This window comes from Cyprinus carpio, chromosome A17 (genome assembly GCF_018340385.1).
Source record: "Cyprinus carpio isolate SPL01 chromosome A17, ASM1834038v1, whole genome shotgun sequence".
Lineage (NCBI taxonomy): Eukaryota > Metazoa > Chordata > Actinopteri > Cypriniformes > Cyprinidae > Cyprinus > Cyprinus carpio.
The window spans coordinates 25,056,100-25,083,976 of NC_056588.1; the positions used below are offsets into that span (position 1 = coordinate 25,056,100).

Sequence of the window (27,877 nt, forward strand, 5' to 3'; positions counted from 1 at the left end):
GACACGCTATACTTATGTGGTACAGCAGGATAAACTGAGAGGAATATAAAAGCTTAACACAGGCAGGGATGGTACATAAATACAAGCGCTGTCCATTTGGTGTGATGATTCAGCAGTAAGTGAGAATTATTACCAAGAGCCCAACGGACAGCCATGATTCAAGAAGCCTGATGTGGACTTCACTCCATTTCTATTCAGACCAGAGTTCCTGAACAATCCCCTCATAAACCCTAAATCACACAAGATGCACGAGGAGCCATGCGAAAGATAGAAAAAGCCAACTCAAGCAGTTTTAATCAAACTGTAACAGACCGGGATTAGACTTCCTTTCTATATACAGTACATGCAAACTTGTTTTTATCATGCCTTACCTCTTTACTTTACAATGTAATGTAAACAAATATGAAATAACATACTGTATTTCTTCTTTGATAATGACTTGACTTATTCTGACCTTAAAATATCAAAACATAATGCTACACAGGGGAGAATTTATGCTCTATTTTAATTTAAAAATGAAGAGAGTGTATGACATGGGTGGTGGATTATGGAGAAGTATATTTGCAGTGAACATATCAAAAAATTATTTACGTGCGTCAAAAAGTATGAATCTAGTGGTTTAATCCAAGATTTTCAAAGAGACACAATCACTTTATGTGCGGAACGGATTTAAAGGAATCATTCAAAAAAACGAAAATATGCAGAAGATGTACTCATTCTCAGGCCACCCAAGATGTAAATAAGTTTGTTTGTTCAATGGAACAGATTTGGAGAAATGTAGCACTGCATCAGTGTCTCAGCAATGGATGCTCAGCAGTGAATGGGTGCCGTCAGAATGAGAGTCTAAACAGCTGATAAAAACATCACAATAATCCACAAGTAATCCACAGCACTCCAGTCCATCAGTTAACATCTGGAGAAGACAATAGCTGAAACACATCCAGCATTAAGATGATTTTATCTAAAATATGAGTTTATAATCCATAATAACACTTCCTCCAGTGAAAAAGTGCATCTCCTGTCGTCTCTCTCATCAAAATCCAACCATATATTTGCTTTGGCTTGTAAACGGTGCTTGATCTGTGCAGATTTCTCTCCTGATTCTGACTAGATGACCTTTTCACTGGAGGAAGCGTTGTTATGGATCATGGACGTATTTTAGTTAAAAAAATAAAATAAAATAAAATAAAATAATAAACATCTCAATGCTGGATTTGTTTCATCTTTTGTCTTCTCCAGATGTTAACTGATGGACTGGAGTGCTGTGGATTACTTGTGGATTATTGTTATGTTTTTATCAGCTGTTTGGACTCTCATTCTGACGGCACCCATTCACTGCTGAGCATCCATTGATGAGACACTGATGCAGTGCTACATTTCTCCAAACCTGATGAAGAAACAAACTCATCCTAATCTTGGATGGCCTGAGGGTGGGCAAATTTTTGGGTCAACTATTCCTTTAATTTACATTGATTAACGCACATAAAGTGTATCTGTTATGGTCAATAGAAGCTGTGTTGGTTTGATGCACAATGAAGTTTGTTATGGTGCACCATGCACGTACGTTTGAGCTGCCAGATAACTGCACAGTTACACCTCAGTTTTCATTCTGACAAACCAAACTATGATTCCAGCTTAATTTGACTGATGGTGACACTACAGTGATTTTCAGTCAGAAACAGAACTTGATCATTATTTCACGTCACACAAACTGATTTTGCATCAAAGGGTTACGATAAACTTTTTTGCAGAGACTTGAGGATTATAATACAGACACAACTCTCCCTCAAGTCACTTTTTCTAATATATTTTGTGGATAAAAACTTAAACATTTTATAATTTTGAGGATGCATCTGTAATTAAAAAAAAACACGTTGTCCTTAGAATTGGTCAGTAAAATTGTTGTCAATTGTTGTTGCTCAGTACTTTATGGTTTAAGTAGCGCTGGCTATATGGTACATGACAGTCGTCCTACACTGACACTTAGCACCGTTAATGCAGCGTGGTGCTAAATGTCTTCTGTTATTTATTCACAGTCAGCAATGATGAACTCCTTCCACAAGCAAATGTGGTCAATAACAAGAGTAAGTGAGAAGCATTTGACTGGTCATGTGAGGCTACTAAGATTCAGTAAGCATTATTTGAAACATTTCAAATGCACTATTCATTGCATGAGTTAAAAAAAGAAAAGAAAAAAAAACTTCATTTTATAAGTAATATAAATTAATTAGTCTAAAATTTTGTAAAAATGTAAATTGCATTTCATTGTTTTATTTTATTTTATTTATTTTGGGGTTAAATTATTATTATTATTATAAGTATGGTTTCTAGTTTTCAATCTTGTGATGTAATCTAACCGCATCTAAGTCACGATGTTGTGAAAACGTGTTCTGCTTCCTGAGGTTCTGCTTCTCCAGTGATGCTGTCTAGAAAGACAGCTGACAAGATTTCGAAACGAAGCCCAAGTCAGTGTTTGATGAGAAGTTTGTTGTTTCTCTGCAAACACTCTTCTGCGGTGTTTATCTCAGTAGCAGAGTGTGAGTGCTGGTTAACAGCTGCTAGTATCAGTAGTATCGCTCCAGTCTCGGTTCTTTCAAGAGAAACTAACTGGAAGAGCGTCGCTCGGTGTTTGTCGCCAGACACACAATAAAGCGCCTCGTGTTCGTTTCAACTGAACGAGTTCGCGTTCGGTCACAATGAACACTCACAGAGGAAAAAATAAAACTTACTTGCTACTTAGAGTTTCAGAAGATCTTCACAAGACTTACAAGTGTTCCTCCCCCTCACTACAGATCAAATACATCACTAGCAGGTCTGCTGTTCTTACCTTTCACTGTGTGTTCAGCGTTATTCTCTCTCGCGCGTCCGAGCTGCGGCTCTTTCCATCTGCACACGGACAAAGCTTGAGCCCGCGCGCTTCTGCTGTCACTCTGTATCCGCGCTGATCAGTGTTCACTCTGTAGTGCGCACTGCCTCGACAGCACACACCAGCTGCTGGACTGCGAGTGTGTGTGAGTGACGTGGATCAGACGCTGCAGTTCTTACTGGACTGGCATTAAACACACACACACACACACACACACACTTTACTTCCTTAAAAGCTCACAGTAGTGGCATTTCCACGAAAAGTAAAGACGTTTGGGGAGAAAACTATCATGGAAAACCAAGAGTGTTATGTGGAAATGTTAATTTCCATGCAAGGAAAAGTAATGGAAATTGTACTTTTTTTTTTTTAGTAAGTCAGATATGTTATATAAATAACATGAGTCGTGTCAAACATGAAGGCCTGGTTTCACAGACTAAGCCAGGTTTAGGTCATAGTTCAATCAGGACCTTTTATAAAAGTATCTTTTATAAATGTTCCTTAGAAAAAGCATTACTGGTGTGCATCTTGAGACAAAACTAGGGCACTGATATATTTAAAGATCAATCAGTGCAAGTTTCCTTCAGATGAAACAGCTCAGACTTACAGTTTAGTCTGGGACTAAGTTTAAGCCTTGTCTGTGAAACTGGGGCAAAAGTCTGTCTTGACAACAGACCTAGCATAACAGCAAACAGTAAAAGTAAAATAATGGCATTCTATTTTGCTCACTTTCTATTCTCTCACATCAACCATTCTTCCATTTTATCAAAGCTACTGGAAGAAAAATTATCAAGTATTTTTCTTTCTAGAACTAGCTACAGTTGGGCTCAAAAGTTTGGGCACCCCTTGCAGAATCTGTGAAAATGTGAATAATTTTCAAAAAATAAGAGAGATCATACTAAATGCATGTTATTTTTTTTATTTAGTACTCTCCTGAGTAAGATATTGTACATAAAAGATGTTTACATTTAGTCCACAAGACAAAAAAAAATTCGTCCTATTCTGAAATTTGATCTTTCCAGCAGTGACTGTAATAAACCCCATTCAAAAGTTTGGGAACCCTTGGTTCTTAATACTGTGTGTGGCCATCTTCATCGTGTTCAAAAGTTTTCACACCCCGGCTCTTAATGTATCTTGTTTCCTTCTGGAGCATCAGTGAATGTTTGAACCTTTTATAATAGTTGTGTTTGAGTGCCTCAGTTGTCCTAAGTGTGAAAAGATGTATCTCAAAATCATACAGTCACTGCTGGAAAGGGTTCAAATATGCAAAGATGCTGGAAAACTGAAGAATCTGCAGGACCTTAAAGATTTTTCTGAAGAACAGTTCTCAGTTTAACTGTTCAGAACAAACAAGGGATGTAATTTTTCAATTTTTTGAAAATTATTCACGTTCACAGATTCTGCAAGGGGTGCCCAAACTTTCGAGCCCCACTGTAATCTTTACTGTGATTTCAGTTTATTTAGGCTACCTCCACAAGCCCTTTACATATTCTGCTGTATTTCTTTTTTGTTTTCAGGATTTCATTATGATGTACGTTTGAGTTTGACTTAATGGCTGACATCGACTGTGTGGGCTTTTGGTGTGTGGGTTTAATCAATCTCAAATGGTCCATATTAATATTTAATGCAGTAATATTTATGGTTTATTAAATAATCTTCATTGTATAGCAAATATTTCCTTTTAATAACACTTGAAATCTGCCTGCATTCATACAGCAATAAACTCCTGATTCAGCAATACTGACATTACTGATAAATAATGTTCAATTGATCACTTGTGTCTTTTATTAATTGTCTACACGTGGAAGCAGATGTGTGAGATCATGGCTAGAGTAATACCCAGCTAAAAGTGTTTATGCCTTTTTCATGGTTTATAGATTTTAACACCTGCTATAATCCTTAATGAACCATACGGTATCAATAGATCCATAAACACAGACGCAGCGTTATACATAACACACATTTCCTCCACATTGTGACATAAACCAGCTACAGAGTAAAACAGATGCAATCATTTTCATTTTGTAGATGAATATAAATGGTAGCTATGAATCTATGAATTTCTTTACAATACTATTTAAAAAAAAAAGACAATTCTGAAGTTGTTTTCCTTACTGTACATTTATTGTATATTATAATTATTATATACAGGCTTTTTATAGATTTTACCTTTTTTTTTTTTTCTTGAAATACACAAGTATCTCCAGATCAGACGAGCTCTTTGGCCGAAGCTCTGTCACAGAAGACCAAGACGATGAACTTGTTTGTTTTGCCATATTTATAGTCATTCAAAAACAGAGTAAAATTATCACACACCAAATTAAAATGACAATCATCTGAGACATCAGTCAAACAATAGCTGCGGAGCTGATGATGGCTTGTTGAAGCACACTTATAGTTTTCTATAACCTTAAGTCATACAGAAACCATCCACACCCACAATATGATAAGACAGGTGTTAGAGAAAACACCCAGTGACTGCCAAAAACAGCAATTAAAACTCTCAAATAAATGATTAAACAGCTAGCACACCAAGAGCATGTTGCTTTTCTACTGTAGTAAATCAAACTAAATATTTGATGAGCCGTTTTATTTTCTATTCATTTAATATGCTGTTACCAAACGGTCTTAATAATAGTTCAAAACCCAGATTTGTGAAGCAGATATGTTTTCATTTACAACGTAGCTACTGTTGCATCTGCAAGTGCAAGCTACTGCTGACAGTAAACCTGCTCCAAATTTGAGTTAAGACACTTATTTGAGTTTTAAGCTGATTGCAAACTTTGTTGAAGACTGCTCTCTTGTGGAGGAGGCGGGACACTACAGCCTGAATGATGAGAAAACCACACGAAATAAAGGCATGCTGAACAGTGACGTTAAATAAAAATGATTTTATTTATTTATTTATTTGTCAGGTAAATGGCATTTTTACAATCTTAAAACAGCAGGCCATGCAACGCACTGCTGGCATCTGAGAAAACAAAAATAATAATCTTCATTTCTGGCTCCGAAACCACCTTCATATGGAGAGAGATCAGGAGACAATACTGACGAGAAGTGATGCACAGAAAGAGTGCTTCTGCTGTGTATGACACACGCTCCTGCAGCACAATCAAACGAGTGTGAATATTCATCAGTTAAGGCAGCAAAAACTAAATAAAACCACCAGAAGCTCCTTCTCATCAGAGATATAACGAATGCCATAATCTACATGATTTTATTCCAGCCGGCAGCTCCAGACTTCTTCATATGCACTTGTATATATTTCTAAAAGTCCTTAAGATCGTCAGGCACCGATCCATACATGTCAAAAAAATGGCTTTTTTCCCCTCTCTTCTGGAAAAAATAAACTTCCAAAAAATGACAGAAAAAAGCAGCAACAAAATAATGTACAAGGTTGTTTTTTTTTTTTTTTTTAAACCTGTTTTTTTTTTTACATTAGATACAAAAAAAGTCTAATACTTCATTTAGCGATCCTTCATTTTGGAAAGAATAAAAGGGGAAGTTGCATGGTTTGTGACCCATCGCTAGTGCGTATTAAAGACACGCTTTTGAATAATACTATACTGGTTCACAATAAAGCATGATATGAATAAAATAACAGACTTCATAATAAAAAGAAACTTCCTACAATGGGAAAGCAGACTGTGGAGCCACAGATTCATAAACGTTCTTCTATGTTGCTACAAAAAAAGTGGACGACTCTTCCTTCATAGTGTACAAAAATATGTAGTGTTGACTTGAACAGACACGAACCTTCAAGCGACAGCTTATCTTCCAAGTGCTTAGAAAGGACCAAACTGACTGGGCTTTTGACCAAAGACGGCCGAGCTGAAGGGTAGCGTCATCTACTATAACGTTCAGAAGCAGCAGCGTTAAAGCTAGTGTAACATTTCCTTCTAGCGTCTCTATCACGTCACTTTAATGTGACAGTTATCATTAGATTAACAGGCACAAACGAGCACCGCACATTCGACAGCTACCCGGAGAGACGAGACGTAAATTAGTGACAAATAAATAACTGGCATTTCTGCGGTGCACAAGCTGGCGTATTTCTATTGAGGGGTCAAAGGTCATAGATACAGGTCATATATAGCGGTCAGCTACTAGTGCTTCATCTCAAACTCTCAAAACGCTTCTGGAGGGAAGCAGAGAATGTCCTCGGTCGGCACTTCTGCTAGTGTTATGAACGCGTTCATGCGCAGAAACAGAATTAAAAAAAATATATTTTCAAACAATTATGATGCGGCCACGATGGAGTGGTTAAAAAGAGATAAAGAAGAAGAAGAAGAAGTGTGACAGAATCAGAGTGAGTGCTGCGGCGCTCAGATCCAGCCGCTGGTCAGCTTGTAGAACATCTCCTCGTCTAGAGACTCGTTCTGGTCCTTGGCGCGCGTGGACAGGAAGATGTAGCCGCCGATGAACTCGTGCACCACTTTGCAGTCCACCTCGGCACAGATGAAGGCCAGACTGGGCTCGTCCGCGAACTCCACCGTCACCTGCCGTGAGAGCAGAGCAGATGCTGAAGAGAGCTCGAGGAGATGTGTGTTGATCTTTAGATATTAAACCTATAAAGTCTACACGCCTCTAAATGATCAACAACAGGATCACACTCTGCTGTTAAACCTGTTTCACACTCAGTCTGCTCCGTGTCTTCTGTCTCTGATAGTTTAGAGTTTTTTATCCAGTAAAAGCTATTTTAGTGTAATTGCTTCAGCTGCTGCTTCTGGTGTCAGATCTTGACTGATTTTGATCAAGTAAAGGTCAGAATAACTGCAGTAATATCTCCAGATGAACTCTTACTGGACTTTACTTGATTCTCCATCAATCATGGTTTTAGAGTCTCAAATCTGATCATCAGGATCTTTTGAGGAGCGTTTGTTTCCAGAAGCTTTACTTTCACTGTTCCTCAGCGGAGGAATGATCTTCACAAGCCTCCAGAACATCTCACATCTTCTGAGGAGCCTTTATTTCTTCATCTCTCAATCACTGCATTATATGTTTGGATCATTTACATCTCATCTTACTGAGACACATTACTGCAGATATAGAGCACAGACTGATATTTAGATCACTTTATGTGAGTATCTGCTCTACTGTTATATAGCTAGAAGCAGAATTTCATTATATTAATATATCAGCATCTGCACTAAATTGCATATTTTTGCTCAGTTTGAATCTCTGAATAAAATTGAGCAGTTTTTTCCTTCATATTCTCACTGTATCAGACTATATGTGGCATAAATCCTAATGTATCAAATATGATATTTAACAGAAAAAAATACATACATATATTTCAAAAACGCAGACTATCATTTCATATATCAGGCCAATAATCCATAAGGGATTTTTTTCACTTAATAGCAGAAGTGGCCCAAACATTAATTATAAAACGCCAAAATTCAAACTTGAGTGAGGGCCGTGTGCTCAAAGTAGAATTATATCCAACTATATTATTATTTTTTTTTATCCTTATTTTTCTCCCTTTCTTATGACATGACAACTCAACTCATCACATGAATATTTTATGTTATGATTATCACATTTTATTTAAATAATCTTGATTCTGTCTATCTCTATATTTTCTGTGAAGTGCATTATTGTATTATCTTGTGCTATCCTGATGGTGTTTTGTGTTTATGACCCTGTGGACAGACCACTTACGATGAACTCAGATTCATCATGTGGCTCTCTGTATTACTGTGGTGCTTATGTAAACACAGTATTATTTGAGCTTCTGCAATCAGAACAAGCGTAAGCCATAGTTACACATGGCCTTAATTATGTTCCCAGGCCATTTAACTGATGAAACTGTTAACATGGAGCCTCGTTCATAGCAACAATCAACAACATCCAAAAAAACAGAGCATCTCACCATCTTGATCTCCCAGTTGACGTTCCACTGCTTCATGTTGCTGAAGCGCCAGGTCTTGATGGCGTCTCCTGTGCCGGCGTCCATACGGATCAGTCTGTTGTAGGTGATGCCAATCAGCTCGTCTTTCTTGCCCCCCTGGAACCTAGTTGAAGAAATGTAACAATTACCAACAGAAGGACAGAAACAGACAGGCTCGGAGTTTATCCGAGTGCAATGAGAGGAAATGACTTCTTAAAGGGACAGTTCACCCTGACATGTAAATGATGTCATTTACTCTCCCTCGTGTCGTTACAAACTTGTATGAATTTCTTTCATGGTGCACAACACGACAAATTATGTAGCCAGTGTAAATAATGTAGCCCATATGACTTTTGCACTTAAATTCTTGATAAACCTTCCAAAGTTGTTATTCAGTGAACATCTTGACCTAACTCTACTTGGCAAGTGCATGAGAATTGTGAACAAATTTACAAAGAATTGCTTGATCTGGTTCTTGAGTTTAACTCACTGACTTGATGTTTCTGCAATTAACAGCTCACTCGGAGGGTAATAATAATGACACCACAGAAGAAACAAAGTCGTATGGGTTTGGAACAACATAACAGTGTGATTTTCAGACCATATTTAACATAAATGGTTCACAGAGCATTATTTTCAGCATTGTATGTGGTATATAGTACAGTTGTCTGTAAATATTTTAATTTTCTCAGGGTTTTTTATTTCCACACTGCAAAAAGTGATACTTAGTGTTTTTGTCTTGTTTTCTAGTATAAATATCTAAACATTCTTGAATCAAGATGAATTTTGTTAGTTTTTCCTTAAAAGAAGCAAAAATATCTGCCAATGGAGCAAGAAAAATAATCTTGTTTAGCCTCTGAATTAAGATGATTTTTCTTACCCATTGGCAGATATTTTTGCTTGTTTTAAGCAAAAACTAACCAAATTTTTACATTTTTCTTTTAGAAAACAAGACTTAATGTCTTAAATCATTTTACTTGTCAGGTAAATGCATCTTGATTCAAATATGTTTAGATATTTATACTAGAAAACAAGACAAAAATACAGAGGAAATAATTTTTTGCAGTGCATTAGTTTTCTGTAAGTGACATTAACATACAAAAAAAATAATAATAATAAAGTTTTTTTGCAAGGGAATTTTTTGCATGCTTACACATGACAATTTCTAGTTTTATATAACCTATTTCCTTTGTGCATCACTACCATCTTACTATGAATAAAACGAGAGCATGGATGCAGATGAATTAATAGAAATCTACTTGCTCAAAATTTGTCTTTTCTTATGGTAGTACCTCTAATATCAAGGCCTAATGTACAATTTAACACATCCTCTGTGGCGGCACAAAAACCATGACACGAAATGGGCCGATGGCATAAAATTTGCCAAGTTCAAGGGTTTATAAGAAATACTGGTACTGTAAAAAAAAAAAAAAAATTAAATTAAAAAAAATCAATTTGTTAGTTTCAAATTGAGGGTCAAATTCCATACTTTTCCAAACCCCGTAGGAACCCTGAAATGATGTTAAAACAGGAATGAACTGTGAACTGTAAAAAGCACAAGTGTTTTATTGGCACACAAACATTTAATCAAGATATCAGAGAGACAGAAACGTCAGGTTTAGACACTCACTTGGCAAGAAAATGGGTCATTCCAAACTCTGGCAAGGACTGCCAGGCCTGTATGAAGCGCATCTTGGCCTCAATGAGGCTCATCTGTGCCACGTTCTGATGGGCTTCCAGAATACGAGCCGAAATCTGAGAACAATGCATATGTGAACATTAATACACAAGTGCTGTAAGCCATCATAACTTAAGCAGAAGACACATGGATGAATGTCATCAGGAAACGACCCCAGAGAAGAACGTGACACCAGAAACATCAACATGATATGCTGTATTCAATCACCACAAATATCACAGTGAACACACGAGACGCTGCTCTCGCTCAAGCATCCCTTACGATCCGTTACACATGCGGCATAACATACACTGACAGAAGCCACTGCGATGGCAGCTACCGTCGTTTAGTCCCCGTTCCCCAGAACATGAAACATTTCACGCCAGAAGAAAACGAGTGACGTCACTGGAGTCTCCTACAGAGCGGATCGGGTGACACGCTATAAACTTCCTGAAAGGGTCAGCCAATGAAACACACGCCGTTTATCAAAGAAACGGTTTCCATAAGATTTTAACATCCTATTAGACACATGTGTTGATTATAGTAGAAACTACAGAGCCCCTAAGAGGACATATCAATGGAAAACAAATGTTTTAATGCTTTAGCATTTGCTCACAAAAGTACTGCGTCCTCCTGAGAAACTTTGAGTTGTTTCGCAAACTACTGTGCATTCCCTTAAAAAATTATTGCATTTGCACAAGAAACTTTACGTTCTCTCAAAAAACATTTGCGTACTCGTACAAAACTGTTGCATTCGCCCCAAGAAACTTTATGTTCTCTCGTAGTGCCGCTCTCTAGTAAACTCTAGCTATTCCATTCACCTTTGCAATGAAATAGTTTTATTTCACTCCTCATTTTTTCCACCACAAAAGTTTTTCAGGCGAACACAAAGTTCATCTGGGGAGTGCCTAAAGTTTGCAAACAAATTCAAAATTTCACAGGGGAACGTCAAAGTTTTGTGAGAGAACACAAAAAAATTTTCTATCATCACCATGTCCTTTTAGGGGCTCGGCAGAAAACTGCATTGTCTCATCTAAATTATTATAAAAAAAAAAATAAAAAAAATTGTAAATGATAATAATATCATCATGCTTATAAAAATGACTGGGCTGACAGATTTACAGTTTAAAATGACATTAAAAGCCTCAAGGTCATGAGACTACGAGCTCCTTCTATATTCATTTGGATATTTCTAAAATTATCCACCACATGAGAACTTACACATAATTTGACTTTTAACATTATTCAGCAGATAGCTGTCCTGGAGGAGACCCCAGTGACTCAACACATGATCTTAAATGTTTAATCAGTTGATATGTGAGCTACAGCTATAAATGGTGAAGTGGTTAATGGGAGGATCTCTGGAGTAAGACACAGCACCAGTGTTAGTGAGTCACGGACATTAACCAGCTCTCAAACGAGTGACTTACCAAGTCCCTGACAAAGCCTGGCTGAGGAGGGTGGAAACAGCGAGAGGAACACGGAGAGGAAACAAGGGAAAAGCAAATAAATGAATAAAGCAGCAAACAGGCAGAATAACATAATCAAAACAACCGTTAATGTACAGTGAGAGAAAAGGGCAGGGTGCGTGTGTGAGTACACAGCAGGGGAGGACCGCGAGGATCAGCTGGACAGGACAGATCGGAGGAACACGCTGCACTGGGGTCACAATCCAGTGGAAGCTGCTTCAGCACCGAAGTCAGACTGACTCATTTAAAACACCTAACAGCCAGCCTACTAACCTTATTATTCTTCTGAGACTAAATTTCTCACTAATCCTACAGTTTTTAAGCGATGAGCCCCAAACTTGGCACAGACCTTCAGGATGTTCCTACTCTGTATTCTCTATCTTTTCTAACGGATCTGACTTTCAGAATTCCAGTATCAGACTTCCAAACCGGTCCACATTTCCATTAACTTTCAATGAGGGGTTAAAACCTTCATACAATACCTCTTATAGAAAAGAGTTATTGTATGCTATTATTGTAAAAGCTTGCTAAATCATGCTAAAACTTGTCAAAAATGTGCTAAAACATGCTAGGAACATGTTAAATCATATATGCTAAATATGCAAAAAATAAATATGCAACATAAATCATGCCAGCCAAGTGCTGAAACCTGTTGGAAACAAGCTAAAATGTGTAAAACATGCAAGCAATGCTTAAAACTATGCAACACAAAAATATTTTAATGCATGCTAACAAAATCTAACATGCCAGCAACATGTTAACAATGGCAATCAACTACCAGTAGAGGACTTTAATGGGGTCTGAAGTAGTTTTTATTGGTCTGTCTGTCTTTGACTTTTAAACTTGAAGCTTTCAAAAATTATTATAAACTTTCAGACAAGGCTTGGTCAAACAACATCCAAATCTGCGGTCATCTAGCTGTTTTTTATATTTTTATATCTCATGGTTTGTCCATTAAGCTCCAAATAAAATAAATAAGAAATACTCTTTAATGTCATCTTTTGTACTGAGCACAAATCAGTACATTTCTAGAAAGTGTAGGATTTTAAACATATAACATGGTTTCAAAGTTCATGGCTAAGCTGTAGTTTATCATCACACTCCTAACTATACACCCTTGACTCCACAAGGTGGCGCCACACACACTTAAAACCCAACAACACTAGAGAGCTCTGAAATTCCCCATCATTTGGATGACAACATCCGCCTTCCTGATCCCGTCCAGTCTGGAAGTTAAGTGAGAAGGTCATCTATCCTGGTTTCACAAGTTCAGTGCTTTCTGACCCACGTCCTCTGGGAATAAAATCCCTAAGGAAGCCTCTGAAGAAATTAAATTGAGCTTGTAACACAGGGATGAACACGTTCAGAAATCATCTGAACTCTGATCGCTCTCACAAACAAACTGTTGTCTTCTTCCCGGACTGCCTCTCCACATTCACAGGCACGGCTTGTTTCCTGTATTTTTTCCCGCCTATTTCTGAAGACCCCACCCCAATTCCTCAAAGTCTGTCCCAGGGATAAGCTGCTGGGGGAGCGAGTGAGACGTGAGGACAGGAAGCCCACCATCCCCCAGCATCACAGGAGCTGGACTGAGTCCAGGGTCACTGTAAGACGACACCAGCAGCAGCAGCAGCAGCACACAGGAGCCGTCTGTCCACTCCCACACACTCGCCCTCCCTTCATACTTTCACTTTACTCTCGTTTTCAATCAAAAACTACACTGTTCTCAGATATTTCACTGGACACTCTGCATATCCTTAACATGATGAGTGTCTTAGTGCTAGAAAAAGATGATTTAGTTTTTCACATTTTTGTAAATGTTTTTTTCTTACTATTTCCATTAACCGAGCAGGACTTGGTGACTATTTAAAATGTGATATGTATTTAATATTTGATCTTTATTTAGTATGTAGGCATGTGATCAGCTAAGGAAATAAAGGAAAACCATTTTTTTGCCCTTCAATATAACTATTATTAAAAACATAAAAAATTATAATAATAATAATAATAATAATAATAATAATAATAATAATAATAATATATATATATATATATATATATATATATATATATATATATATAAATAAAGAATTTTTTAATCAATAAAAAACATTGTTATTGCTATTGTACAGCAAACTGAAATTAATAATAATAATAATAATAATAATACACATGAGTGACGTTACAATAATAAAATTATATATTTATAAACAATTTTCGCTACAAATCTGGAAGTGTTTTTGGCAAACCAAATAATTTTATAATTAAAAGCAAACCAAACTTACAGCGAATGCAAAGATGGAGCTCACGTGGAGCAGCCTTTACTGTGAAACGAGCCGCTTTGAGATGCTGAACACATCAGATCGTGAGCAGCTCTCGTGTAAATGAACACAGTGCTGCGCTTCACTTAGAAAGCAACTGCACGACAGAGAGTTTCACTCACATGTGTGTTAATTTCGGCCCCTGGCTGAGACACAAAGGGCCGCGGTGGTGCCATGCAGTGCTGTTACAAGCAATCCATGCATGAAATACATGTATTTTAACTGCATTTTATTTGAAAATGCAGTGTATTTTTACATGGATTTAAGCGATTCATGGTTGAAACGTACAGAAATCCATATAAAAATAGATCATGTATATTTAAAAATATTTTTTCCTCAATATAAATTTAGCATCAAGAACATTATAATTTTAATGTGCTTTTTATTCGCCAATGAAGCTAAAGACCAAGTAGGTCAGTTTCAGCATAACGAGAGATATCTAAACCTGATTTAAACATCTGTAGCAAAAACAGCAATAATGTTTTGATTTCCACAAATCTCTTCCCCCCATGACTCTGCTTTAACAATTTCTTGACTTTACTTATTGAGTACTGTATATGCTTACACATGTATTAGTAGAAAACAAAACAAAAAACATGTAAAATATTGCTGTTTATGACTATGTATTGCTGCATAGGTCTCTCCCTGGCTGTCTGCAGCTCTCTGGCGTCAGTGTGTATTCTCGTTTACCTGCTTGTTCTTGTACTTCTTCAGGTATCGTGGAGACACCAGACACTCAGGGTTGATGTCGGTGGTGATGGGCTCTATGATCTGAGGATCAGGATTCATGTGCTGCATCTTCAGGAAGGACAGGATGTTCTGGACCTCTAAGCTGTAGGAGCTGTCTGCCATCGTCTTCCCTTTGGAGGCCAAGCGGCAAGCTGCCATCCACTGAGCGTACTGCTTCTCCTGAAGGACAGGGAAAGAGTTTGACCCTCTGAGTGCCAGTGTTCATTTACTATCACTGAGATGCAGTTTCTTTAATAGTTTCAGTTTTATTTAACTCTGATGAGTTTGTATAATTACTTTCGAAGTTGCAAATCAAGTAACATGTAAAGACAAATGAAGACGTGAGTTGATTTATTGCTCACTCACAGTATCACACCGCAGCCAGATCTCATTCATACCATCTGCTACAGGAATTAGCAACTTGATGTTGAATTTCTGACCGGAAATGTTCACATCTGGTGTGACTTCACAGCCTGTGGAGAAACAGCAGATGAGATGCAGCGCTGATGTGGTAAACAAACAGTGTCTGTGGCGAGCGGTCACCTCTCAGGTTCATCTGGTGCGCCGGCATGAGGTGGGCCTCCTCGCGGCTCTTGTAGCAGGAGATTGTGATGTCCTTGAACGTGCACCAGTACTGCTTGTATCCCTTCAGAGTGAGTTTCTTTGGTCTGAGGTGCAAGTGAAAGTTAGACAACATCAAAGGGACATGACTCTCTGCTGCTGATCAGCTCTGTGACGTCCACTCTTTCAATATTCAATACAGCAGAATACAAGCACATTATAATAAGTTGCAGTGTGTAATTACTGTACAACTAGCACTTCTACCACTTCCTACTGAAACCTCAGGCAAGAATTATCACCACTGGCTGAGCCAATTAATTACATTAAATTGATTTGATTTTAAATAAATTTTGCTGTCACTAGTGTTGTGGAAATGAAAACATTTACACTTTAAATAGACTAATATACAGACAGTCTATATACATATATATTAGGGCAGGCAAGTCATTAAAATTCTGAATCTAATTAATTACACAATGAGATTAATCGCAAATTATTCACACATCAAATTTGGCTAAGAAATTACCCCCAAAAGATACTAAAAAGAAAATAACCAAACAAACTATAAAAAAATAAAACAAACAATAAAAAATTACACTTATAAATAAATGTTAACACATCCAATTATTTTAATAAGCTATCACTAAAATAACTATTTTAATATTTTTGATTAATATGGAAATATTTTTTCTCTAAATAAGAATCTGTCAGTAGGTGGCAGTAGATGTCTTCATGGAGTAAGTCTTTGAGTCATTCATTCGATTCATTCAAACAGCTGATTCGTTCAGGAATGAACTAAATGGCTCTCTTTATGAACAGGCCACTGAATCATTGGTTCACCAATTCCTTCGAAACAAATTCATTCAGAAATAAAACTGCTGTGTTGCTCGGAGACGCAAAACAGTTCTGATGTGGCTTTATAGGTAATATTTCTGTTGGCAAAATTATCAAAAGAGAGATTTTTTGTCTAAAATATAACACAATATTAAGTTAACTACTGAACTGTTGTATAAAATCAGTATCACATGCTATAAATATGGGACAAAAACTCAAACGGGGGCAAATTCATCTTGAATTTTTGGGGCTAATAACTGAATTCTAAAGGCTACATAACACTGTGAGTTATTGTCCTGCATCATGTTCATCACCTTTGTGAAATATCAGATGACCTTCATTAGTCTGGGGTGAGTGTGGGGCAGGTGCGTTAATTGCGATCAAATATTTTAATCGTGTCATTTTTTCATAACCAATTGATTTAAGTGTTAAATTGACAGCCCTAATATATATATATATATATAGATATTATATATATATACACACATATATAGATGGCACACAACATATATATATATATGTTTTAGCTTTGTTTTATTTATTTATTTGCCTTACACTAATTAAGGCTCAACATAATATTTCAATCCTTCAACTCACTTGAAGACTTTCACATAGTCGGCCAGTTCAGGAATGGATGTGATGTCACCCTGAGAACACAAAGCGTATTAATAAAGTTACACAGCTTTTGGTATAATGATGTCTTTACTGTCACAGTCTGCATAACAGCTGCACACTGCTCATGATTACAGCCAGAAGAAGACTCAGAAAATCAGTTTTGATTTCATTTTTATTATATGATTTTCATTTTAACTGTAGCATGTTTATTATGATTAATATCCAATTTTGCCCGCAATGTGATGCTATCAGATCATTGCAATTATTTAAAATAATCAAAACAGGTATTTCTGAATAATAATTCTATTTGAATGACTTCAATTTGTAATACTTAACTTGAGATTTAGTGAAAATTAAAGTAAGTGCATGCAAGCAATGTGAATAATATTTTTAATTTAAACAATGTTTTATGTGATGCATAATGTTGTCTAATTCTTATGCTCTTTAATATGATGTTGTTTGTATTACATCCTTGCATTTTAATAAAAAAAAAAAAAAACAGACTCAAGTACTGCACATACACATACAGCAGGCATGAATGATGAATTATGCATCAGAATAACATTTGTTTCATCATACCTGGTCGTGTGTTCAGATGAAGTATCTGAAGTGATGAACTGTATGTCAATAAATCATAACCATCCCATGCTATAGGCACTGCACTGACACAGGCTACAGAGGAAGTTATTTCATGCTAATATATGAAGCATCCGCTTTCTGAATGCAGAGTGTGTTAAAGGCCTACAGGTGTGTGTAGCTGGACAGGAAGTAGTAAGAATTATTATTGCATGTGTTGCAGTACCAGCGTGTTGGAGGTCTTTCCTCCCTCCAGAGTGATCTCCAGATCTGACAGAGCCGCATCGACCTCATCGATCTCCTTCTCACTGTTGTTCATGTGATTCTCTGAAGACATGATGGACAGCTTGTTGATGTGGTACTGCAAATAAACACAATCACAATAAACACGGCGTTGCCATTTATTAATTCATCATATTAATATCGTAAATTACTTATTGTAATACTTAACCCTTACCAACATCTAGCTGAATTTGTAAATGTCACTAAGTGTTTGTAGAACTTGTTTGTATTTGTGAAACGTAACATTTATTTAGCCTTTCACCCATGTCCTAAATTTCAGGGCTGCAAAACTCTTACAAAACTAATCAAATATTTACTTTGACCTCCTGAGATGGACAAATACGCGGTACTGCTCCACATTTTGCAAGCTACACTGTTACTAGATGATTTTCCCAGTTAAATAAAACTGAATTGGTAAATGCAAATGATCATGTTAAATGTGGCTTTTAGGTTTTAAACTTTTATGCATTTGTGAAATTTAACAATTATTTAACCTTTGTAATTGGCTTTAAATGGTATTTACACATGCAGTAAAAAAAATGCAAAAATCTTACAAAATAAAGGAAAAATTAAAAAGCTAATGCAATATTTACTTTGACCTCCCGGGATGAACAAACACCATTTTAAGATCATTTTCTGTATCAGTGCTATTTTAGCATCACTGAAAAACTACTATAGTATTTTTTTTTTTTTTTAATGGGTTTTTAATTCAAAATAAAATATTTTTAATTTCATTTTAATTTCAGTTAAACTTTTTAGTTATTTTGCTGTTTGATTTGTCATTTTTATTATTATTATTAAATGATTATTCTCTACACACACACACACACACACACACACATATATATATATATATATATATTTATAAATTCATTTTATATTTCAGTTTTAGTTCTTTCAAGACATCAAATTATTGTAGTACACCAAAAAAGGAGAAATGTTCCCTATAACATTTATTTAAATGATACTAGCAATTTATTTATTTTTGTAAAGTATGGTTTTAATTAACTATAATACTGTTTATGTATGAGTTTGAAACCTGTGTCCTCATTCTACTAATTAAAATGAGCTGTCAAGCGATCCCCGTGGTGCTACAGTGAACAGCTGGACTACAGAAGCATATTTAACTGTACGCTGATTACAGCTCCGCTTTCTCATGTCACCATCTCTCTGCTCAGAGGAGTTAGTAGGTGAATGACACTGATTTCTCTCAGTGGTTAACAGCTTCGCTATAATGCTGGCTAAACTTAGAGCTGCTGATGTTTGAGGGCGCTGAGCTCTTCTACCCAGAGACACGTTCAGAGCCAGACTCATATCCTCTGACTGAACGCGGCGCGGACGGATGGGGAGGGACAGACCTGACTAATTTAAACTCGCTGTACGTAAACAGAGAAAGTCGACACCACTGATACACCTCCACAAATCCCTGCTGGAGCAACCCACACCTCCTCAGGCTGAGACTCCGGGTGGTCTCCCATGTCCCACCTCCCTCGAACAGACGCCGCTCTATATTTACATGATGTGAAGACAGTGAGGCGTCCTGAGGTGTTGTCACTCAACATTTATGAGGGTCTGAAATAGCAGGGTCATCGCTGGCCAAAGGTCCAGTGAAAACAAACACCGCAGTCAAACGTTTGCATGCTGCAGATGCTACGCAGTCAGGCACGGAGCCCATCCAATTCATTAACAGGGTCAGAGGACCCGAGTGAAGACTGCACACTGTCAAACGACGGGCTTACACAGCAATCCTAACAGACCGAGTGCTCACATAAATGCTGCCGTGGTTGGGACGCGCACGTACCTGCAGGGCGGCGAACATCATCATCTCCTCCTCGGTGCATTCGATCTCCTCCAGCAGGATGGCCCACTTGGCCTGCTCATACAGCTGGTTCACCCTGATGGCATCATACTGCAGGGGTCAGGAGAGGGTTAAAAACATGACACCACGACACCACTTTCATCACACCGGCCTGACAAAATGAGTGTGTAGATCCCACTATAATCACACATCGAAACCTGATTATATATAACTAACAACATTAAATGCGTCATGAAATGCTATATTTTATAATGTTTCTTAAAGTGCACTTATAATCTTAGTATGTTTTTTTTTTTTTTTTCCATTAAAATGGTCATAATGTAGATATAAATGGTTATTTTCTACCCTGAATTTAGCCTCTGATTTGAACGCTTTGCTCTGAGGGGCGTGTCACTGTGAGACTTCAATAAACTTTTTTCAGGATTATTTGATGAATAAAAAGTTAAAAAGAACAGCATTTATTTAAAATAGACATCTTTTGTAACAATATACACTACCATTCAAAAGTTTTTTTTTTTTTTGAAAGAAATTAATACTTTTATACAGCAAGGATGTGATAAATTAATAAAAAGTGATAGTAAAGTGTTTATTAGAAAATATTTATATTTTGAATAGACACTGTTCTTTTTAACTTTTTATTCATCAAAGAACCCCCCCCCCCAAAAAAAAAAAAACTATTGCAGGTTTCAAAAATATTAAGTAGCAAAACAACACTGATAATAAATCAGCATATCAGAATGATTTCTGAAGGATCATGTGACACTGAAAACTGGAATAATCACAGAAATAAATGATATTTTAAAGTTTATTAAAATAGAAAACCTTTATTTTAAATTGCAATAATATTTCACAATATTACTGTTTTTTTCCTTCTGTATTTTTGATCAAATAAATGCAGACTTCTTTAAAAACACTGATCCCAAACTTTTGAATGGCAGTGCATACGTGCTAAAGTTGGTTAGTTGGCGTTTTAATGCCAGGCCAGTTTTCTTGCCTATTTTCATGGTGAGTAATATGTTAAAATATTATTAAAAGCAATTTAAAAACCTAGCCTATGTTCTTTAAAATAAACGCTCTGAAATGGATTTGGGTTTGACTCTTTCATAATATTAATCATAATCATTGATTGTGAAATATCCTATTCGGCATCATGTATATATGATTATAAGTGCTGAGGTGCAAAACACACGGACCTTTGGGTTGAGGTCAAAGAAGCTGTGGTACTTGAACCGGAGCAGAAGAACCTCGTTCTCCTTCACATCCTGCTCCATCAGAGATCTGGAGGAGTCCAGCCACTCACAAAGACATTCAGAGGAATATAAGCGCAAGCCTTCGTGAATCACAGAGTCTTCACACAGCAGATCTGTCCCAGCTTACCCCTGGTTGATCTTGGCCTTGTCCAGGAGGGACTGTGGCTTGTACATCTTGACCAGAATGTCTGGTGAGGTGATGGGCTGGCTGACAGCGAGGATGCTGGGATTGCCTTCTGACAGAGGACTGTCTCCAAACCACGCTGAGGTGGGGGACAGGGGGCTGCCGTCCCGAGAGTCATAGGTAGGTGTCATGGTCTTGCTGTAAAGTCCAGGACTAGAGTAGATGCTTCCTGAAATGAGAGACATCCGTCAGTAACCACCCAAAACAGCCGTCAAACCCCTTCACACGACAAGCCTGATGGAGGACTGGGCGGAACGACGGTTATTTAATGTTTCGTCCAGTAGAGACTGACACGGTGTAACTGTAGGGTGTCTGTGCTAATCAAGCAAAAGAGCAAACTGGCGTATTTATAAAGAAATCAACAGTCAGACGTATGCATATACTGTACTGTTAACAGCAGCTTGCCATTTTGAATTCTATTTAAAAAAAAATTTTTTCAATTTAGGTTCATTATAATGTCATATTTTTTGGTTTTCTTCAATTAAACTATAAAAAAAACAATAATATATATATATATATATATATATATATATATATATATATATATATATATATATATATATATAATAAAATATTATTGTTTTTTTTAAATAAAAATATTATGAAAATATGAAATTTTCCAAAATAACTTTAGACCTTTATCAAATTTCAGCGGTTTTTAGAAACTGAATTCGTCACAGTTTGGTGAACTTCTGGAATAAAATCATTTTTCATAATTTCTGCATTCCCAATTTGCTCCAATAGCAATAAATAAATAAATAAATAAATCCACAATATTGTTTCTATGACTTTACAAAAGAGATTGGGGGGTATTGAGATTATGTTGGTCTGAAGAGAAATATGTCAAATATGCCTTTGTAATACAAACACTCATATAGCAACGTTAATGTTTTAATGTAATTTAATGTAATGTAATTTATTCCAAGATAATTCAAGACAAAACATCAAATGTATATTATATAAAAAAGGTCAATTTATAAATTAATAACAGTCAGTTGTGCAGCTATACTTATAGTTGTTTTGAGTGTTGTGCTTTATAATGTCTGTGCACTGATGTATAATAAAATATGAATAATCGTATTTTTTCCATTAATAATCGTATTTAATTCCATTAAATTCTAAATAAAAAGATACAAAATGTAAGATTATAATATTACACAAGAATAAACAGATGTTTTCTACATTTTTTTTTTTAACAAATTATTTGAATTTGGCTAAATGATCTGCAAAAACAACTTGTTAACAAGGTGACAAGATTTTGTCATGCCGCCCACTCCTAGCCAGATATGTGTAGTGTGCACCAAACCCAGGGACTGAAAATCACACGAGACTGCGGTTCACACAATCACTCATTCACATGACTGCACATTTCTGATGGAGGCAGCATGCAGAAAACACAGACTTCAACTCTGCAAGAGCACAAACAGCAGCATGAACTCTATGAACCCGGTGAATCAGGAGCGCTACAGCTGTTATCATCACTCACCATTAACACATTCAGTCCATTAGTGCAGCGTCATTCTTTAAACACTCCAGTCAATGCCTACAGGACAACTGCAGCAATTATCCCCATCCGCATACGGACCTCAAATTGCACAGGTCCATTTGATTATTATTAAATGGAGACACCTAGATGTTAATTAATACTGTACAGTTACAGTATCAGCTGTTCTCCAGTTTGTCATGGCACAACACCCACAGAGACCAACTATAACCTTCATTTAGACGACTAGATCTAGTGAAAGGATGACATTTAATGAACTAGATCAATAAAAGAAAGCTTTGATGAGTGTAAGTGTCTTTAATATATGCTTATAAAGTTAGCAAACTTTTATAATAGTTATGAGAGGCTGTGCTATATTGTGAATATAATCACAGCTAAAGCAGTCACACTTAAGCCTCTAGTAACTTACTGTATAATATTTATCAGTCTACATATAATCGAAGTACACTTTATATAAGTACACATTTTTCTTAGCTGTAAACGAGACAAAGACTGCTGGAGTATGTTCTACAAAAAATACTACATCAGGTTTCCTACTTTCATGTGTAACTCAATGTTACGTTTCCTTATAATTAATTGTGAAATTTACTTGCAATTTCTGAGTGAAAACTGTTAATACCATTTTTTAGTGCACATGATCATTAAAAATATGCAAGAAAAAGTTTGTAAATATTACAAAATACTTGGAATATCAAAGTTAAATCACCAAAGACAGCAAAATTGCCATCTAAGCTGTAAACCTTAGTAAAACATCTGTATTTCTTAAAAAAATAAAAGAATGCATTGCATAAAAAAAGTGAAGAACTTGAAGTGAAAAATGTTATATTTAAAGGGTTAGTTCACCCAAATATTAAAATTATGTCATTAATGACTCACCCTCATGTCGTTCCAAACCCGTGAGACCTCCGTTCATCTTCAGAACACAGTTTAAGATATTTTAGATTTAGTCCGAGAGCTTTCAGTCCCTCCATTGAGAATGTATGTACGGTATACTGTCCACGTCCAGAAAGGTAATAAAAAAATATCATCAAAGTAGTCCATGTGACATCAGAGGATCAGTTAGAATTTTTTGAAGCATCGAAAATACATTTTGGTCCAAAAATATCAAAAACTACGACTTTATTCAGCGTTCTCTTCTCTTCCGGGTCTGTTGTGAGCGCGTTCACAGCACTGCAGTTTAGTGATATCCGGTTCACGAACGAATCACTCGATGTAACCGGATCTTCTTGAACCAGTTCACCAAATCGAACTGAATCGTTTGAAACGGTTGGCGTCTACAATAAGCATTAATCCACAAATGACTGTTAACTTTTTTAACATGGCTGACACTCCCTCTGAGTTCAAATAAACCAATATCCCGGAGTAATTCATTTACTCAAACAGTACACTGACTGAACTGCTGTGAAGAGAGAACTGAAGATGAACACGAGCCGAGCCAGATAACGAACGAAACATTGACTCCTTCTCGAGTCAAGAACCGTTTCTGTCGGACGCGTCCGGTTCAAGAACCGAGGAGCTGATGATACTGCGCATGCGTGATTCAGACCGACACACAGCGCGTCTGAACTGAACTGGTTCTTTTGGTGATTGATTCTGAACTGATTCTGTGCTAATGTTATGAGCGCGGGTAAACCGAAGGCTTGAATCAAGGGCAATCATCGCCAATGAAGTCATTACGTCGAGCGCAAAGAACTGGTGAACCGTTTTCTTCAACCGGTTTATTGAATCGAACTGTCCGAAAGAACCGGTTCGCAGAAAAGAACAGAACTTCCCATCACTACCGGTGATCCGAAAACCGATGCAACCGGTTCTTGACTCGAGAACGAGTCAATGTTTCGTTCGTTATCTGGCTCGGTTCAGTCAGTGTACTGTTTGAGTAAATGAATTACTCCGGGATACTGGTTTATTTGAACTCAGAGGGAGTGTCAGCCATGTTAAAAAAGTTAACAGTCATTTGTGTATTAATGCTTATTGTAGACGCCAACCATTTCAAACGATTCAGTTCGATTTGGTGAACTGGTTCAAGAAGATCCGGTTACATCGAGTGATTCGTTCGCGAACCGGATGTGCTGTGGATCAAGTGTTGTGAACGCGCTCATAACAGACCCGGGAGAGAAATCAATGCTGAATAAAGTCGTAGTTTTTGCGATTTTTGGACCAAAATGTATTTTCGATGCTTCAAAAAATTCTAACTGACCCTCTGATGTCACATGGACTACTTTGAAGATGTTTTTATTACCTTTCTGGACGTGGACAGTATACCGTACATACATTCTCAATGGAGGGACAGAAAGCTCTCGGACTAAATCTAAAATATCTTAAACTGTGTTCTGAAAATGAACGGAGGTCTTACGGGTTTGGAACGAAAAAAGGTTAAAACAATAACGACATAACTTAAATCTCCGTCCCAACTAACCCTTTAAGATATATTCCAAATAGCCCTCTCAAAATGCCCTTCCTTAAACATTACCACTAAAACCAGGCTGAGTGAGCAATAATGCAATGCAGAAATAAACTTCTGCTAGCTGTGCAAATATGCAACTATCATCTGGCAACTGCTTAAACTTGTTTATCTACTGTCATAAATCAGACAAATCACAGTTACACTACACATTCTTCTCTAACCACTCAAGCAAACCAATCACAGAGTGAGTAAAACACAGAAGCAAAACCACTCATGTGGCAGTGTGAGGCCTCAGTCATGTAGAGGGACAGGAAGTGCTTGTGGGGTGGCAGAGGTCATGAGAAAAGACTCGCAGCCCTTCTCAGAAACTCAGAGGGGTTTCCACTCCCATCAGGGAACTGCGTTTGGATGTTTACTCGACTCGGGAATGTTCAGATGAATCCTAATCCACAAACACACATCACACTGACGCTTCAGCTCAGACTCGTGTCTGGAGGCACGCATAAAATAATTGATAGTGAGTGTGGTGTGAGTGTTCACTGTTTTACTAATCGATTAAACAATGACAATGCTTACAAGGCCTCTTATTTTTTAATTTTCAGTAATTAATTTGTCTCAAACTTACTCTATTCAGACTGTTTTGTAGATCATTTCAACCCTACGGATGCTATTTTTGCTTTTATAAACTTTAAACTTAAAATATTTAAATGTTAAAGGGTTACTTCACTCAAAAATTTTAATTCTGTCATAATTTCTTCAACTTTAAGTCATTCCAAACCCATAAGCATTCGTTCATCTTTGAAACACAAATGAAGATATTACTGAAACTTTAGAGATTTCTGACCCTCCATTAAAAGTCCACACAACCAAACCTTTGATGTTTTAAAAATGTCGAAGACTTTCTAAAAGAAATCCTTATGGATAGAATGGTTTAACCCAAGTCTTCTGAACTTCTGCAAGCACCAATGAGGTATGTTCTCGTACGCCAAGCAAATGTGCGCTCGTTAAATCTGTTCATCAAGCAAAGCAATCATTATGTCCTCAGAAGACTTGGATTAACAGTTTAATTTATATGGATTACTTTTACATTTTGTAATTCACTTTTTTAAGCATCAATGTTTCGGTGGAACGGACTTTCAATAAAAGGACGGAAGCTATCCCTTTAAAGTTTGTTGCACTAAAACTCCGTGATTGTTGCTTCTTAAACCTGGCCTGATTTCAGGAGTGAGTCAGATGTTGATACAGTAACTGTTCTGAACGATTCAGCAAAGCATTAATGCCTGTTTTCCCACCTACATGGTTCCTGTGCTGGTTGCTAGTCTGGTGCTCACCCGTCACTCTCATTCACCATAGATATGGCAGCCAAAAATACTAGTTACAATCTGACCCTAAAACCTAAAAGTCAGAAAGCTTTAATTGGGGGGGGGGGGGGGACTAAAAGGATTTAAAGTGAGTCTAAACACTCAATATATCTGTTGGCTTTAGCTGAATGTACAAAGAATGCTCGTATGTTTGTGGAAACAGGCCAGATAACCTCCCAGATTCACCCGGCTGAGCTGGCAAAAGACTGGAATTCCTTAAATTTGACAGATTTTTGGAATAATTCATTAAACGAATGAGTTAAATATAAATAAAAATAATAAATGCATAATTATAGTAATTTGCTTGTAGATCGGACTACACTGATCACTCTGTATGCTTGTTTTTGTGTGCAGCCCGCAGGACAAAACAGACATTTTGCCATTATTTGATGGCAATTAAATTTGTCACATTCGATTCAGATTGCAAGCTCACAACTCAGATAAAATATAATTTCTTTTCTGTGTCATTAGAGATTCAGCAGCAATGAAAACGGCTGCAGGGGTATTAATATTAGGCTTAGGTGTGCATCTATTTCTGATTTCCATACTGAGAGTTTTTTCCTGCATTTATTTGCATTCTGCATTTGACATTGGTTATTGGTCTCTCTGTTTATTTGGCTATTATTTGACTTCACCGCTACTCTTTTCCTGCATTGCAAGCACTGGTTTTTCTTTCTTCCTTCCAACTGAACCAATGAAATAAGACTTTTGTGCTTGTAGTAGGAATACTCCTGATCAAACTGCATTAAAAGTTCAAGGTCTTTTATATGTCACATACCAAAGTAAAGTAACTCATTTTTTTTGTGCACAGAAATGCCCTCCATCATGTGCATATGCATCTTAATATTAATAATATTTTTTTGTAAGCCTGCTTGTTTGTATAACCAGTTATGATGAGCTCCAAAAACATAATAATTATAATCAGTATTTGCTGGGTAGCTCCTTGACATGACCTTTCAGTCTCTAATCTTATACTGATTTCAGGACAAAGCAAAACAACTGATAAGGGAATGTAAGGGAATGCAGTGTTTGGGCAAAGCTCATCTTGTGACCCTCATCAGCTGAAGCAGAGAGTCAGGTGACCAGAGCCAGGGATAGCTCAGGGTCAGCAGTGGTCAGGTGACTGCTCCAGCTGCGGCGAGAGGAGATGAAGGAAGCAATGCAGAAAGCCAGAAAAACAGTGAGCCTTACCTTTTACTGGTCCAATGTATAGTATCTCAGAGGCTGAGGAATGGGAGGAAATGTAGAAAAGAAAAAACAGAGAGAAAGATGGGGAATGAAAGGATAGATTAAAGAGATTAACAGCTTGGAAGAAAAGGAAAGCGTTAACATGCAAAATGAGACAAGACCTCAGAAGTAACCACAGTTTCAAAAAGATAATAATATATCAAAAAAGGACAAGTTCCCTTGACAAGGTAGACAGACACAGGACGTTCATACATATCCTTAATTAACCACATAAACCACATAAAATAAACTTTTTTTTTTTTTTTTTTACCCACAGATAAACATACAAAAAAAAAACAAAAATTAG

General features: G+C 36.8%; 2 protein-coding genes across 6 annotated transcripts in view; both read right to left on the bottom strand.

Moving 5' to 3' along the window:
• LOC109086015 (syntaxin-binding protein 6-like) overlaps positions 1-3,057 on the bottom strand; it is a 33,252-nt gene extending 30,195 nt beyond the window's left edge. The window contains exon 1 of one of the 2 annotated variants that reach the window (XM_042774500.1): positions 2,828-3,057. The gene's annotated coding sequence lies outside the window, so the exon portion shown is untranslated. The other variant, XM_042774501.1, reaches the window with a different exon arrangement.
• A 2,682-nt stretch (positions 3,058-5,739) lies between these two features.
• Positions 5,740-27,877, bottom strand: part of LOC109073123 (fermitin family homolog 2) — a 54,348-nt gene continuing 32,210 nt past the window's right edge. Inside the window, exons 5-17 of one of the 4 annotated variants that reach the window (XM_042774502.1) lie at positions 27,535-27,567; positions 21,018-21,243; positions 20,834-20,936; positions 19,623-19,730; positions 17,766-17,900; positions 16,946-16,995; positions 15,497-15,621; positions 15,320-15,426; positions 14,915-15,133; positions 11,865-11,885; positions 10,387-10,511; positions 8,739-8,880; positions 5,740-7,362 (exon numbers count right to left, since the gene is read on the bottom strand). In XM_042774502.1, coding sequence (XP_042630436.1) covers positions 7,189-7,362; positions 8,739-8,880; positions 10,387-10,511; positions 11,865-11,885; positions 14,915-15,133; positions 15,320-15,426; positions 15,497-15,621; positions 16,946-16,995; positions 17,766-17,900; positions 19,623-19,730; positions 20,834-20,936; positions 21,018-21,243; positions 27,535-27,567 — 1,568 coding nt within the window. In that variant the 3' untranslated portion in view covers positions 5,740-7,188. The remainder of the gene's footprint in view (positions 7,363-8,738; positions 8,881-10,386; positions 10,512-11,864; positions 11,886-14,914; positions 15,134-15,319; positions 15,427-15,496; positions 15,622-16,945; positions 16,996-17,765; positions 17,901-19,622; positions 19,731-20,833; positions 20,937-21,017; positions 21,244-27,534; positions 27,568-27,877) is intronic. The other 3 variants (XM_042774504.1, XM_042774503.1, XM_042774505.1) reach the window with 3 other exon arrangements.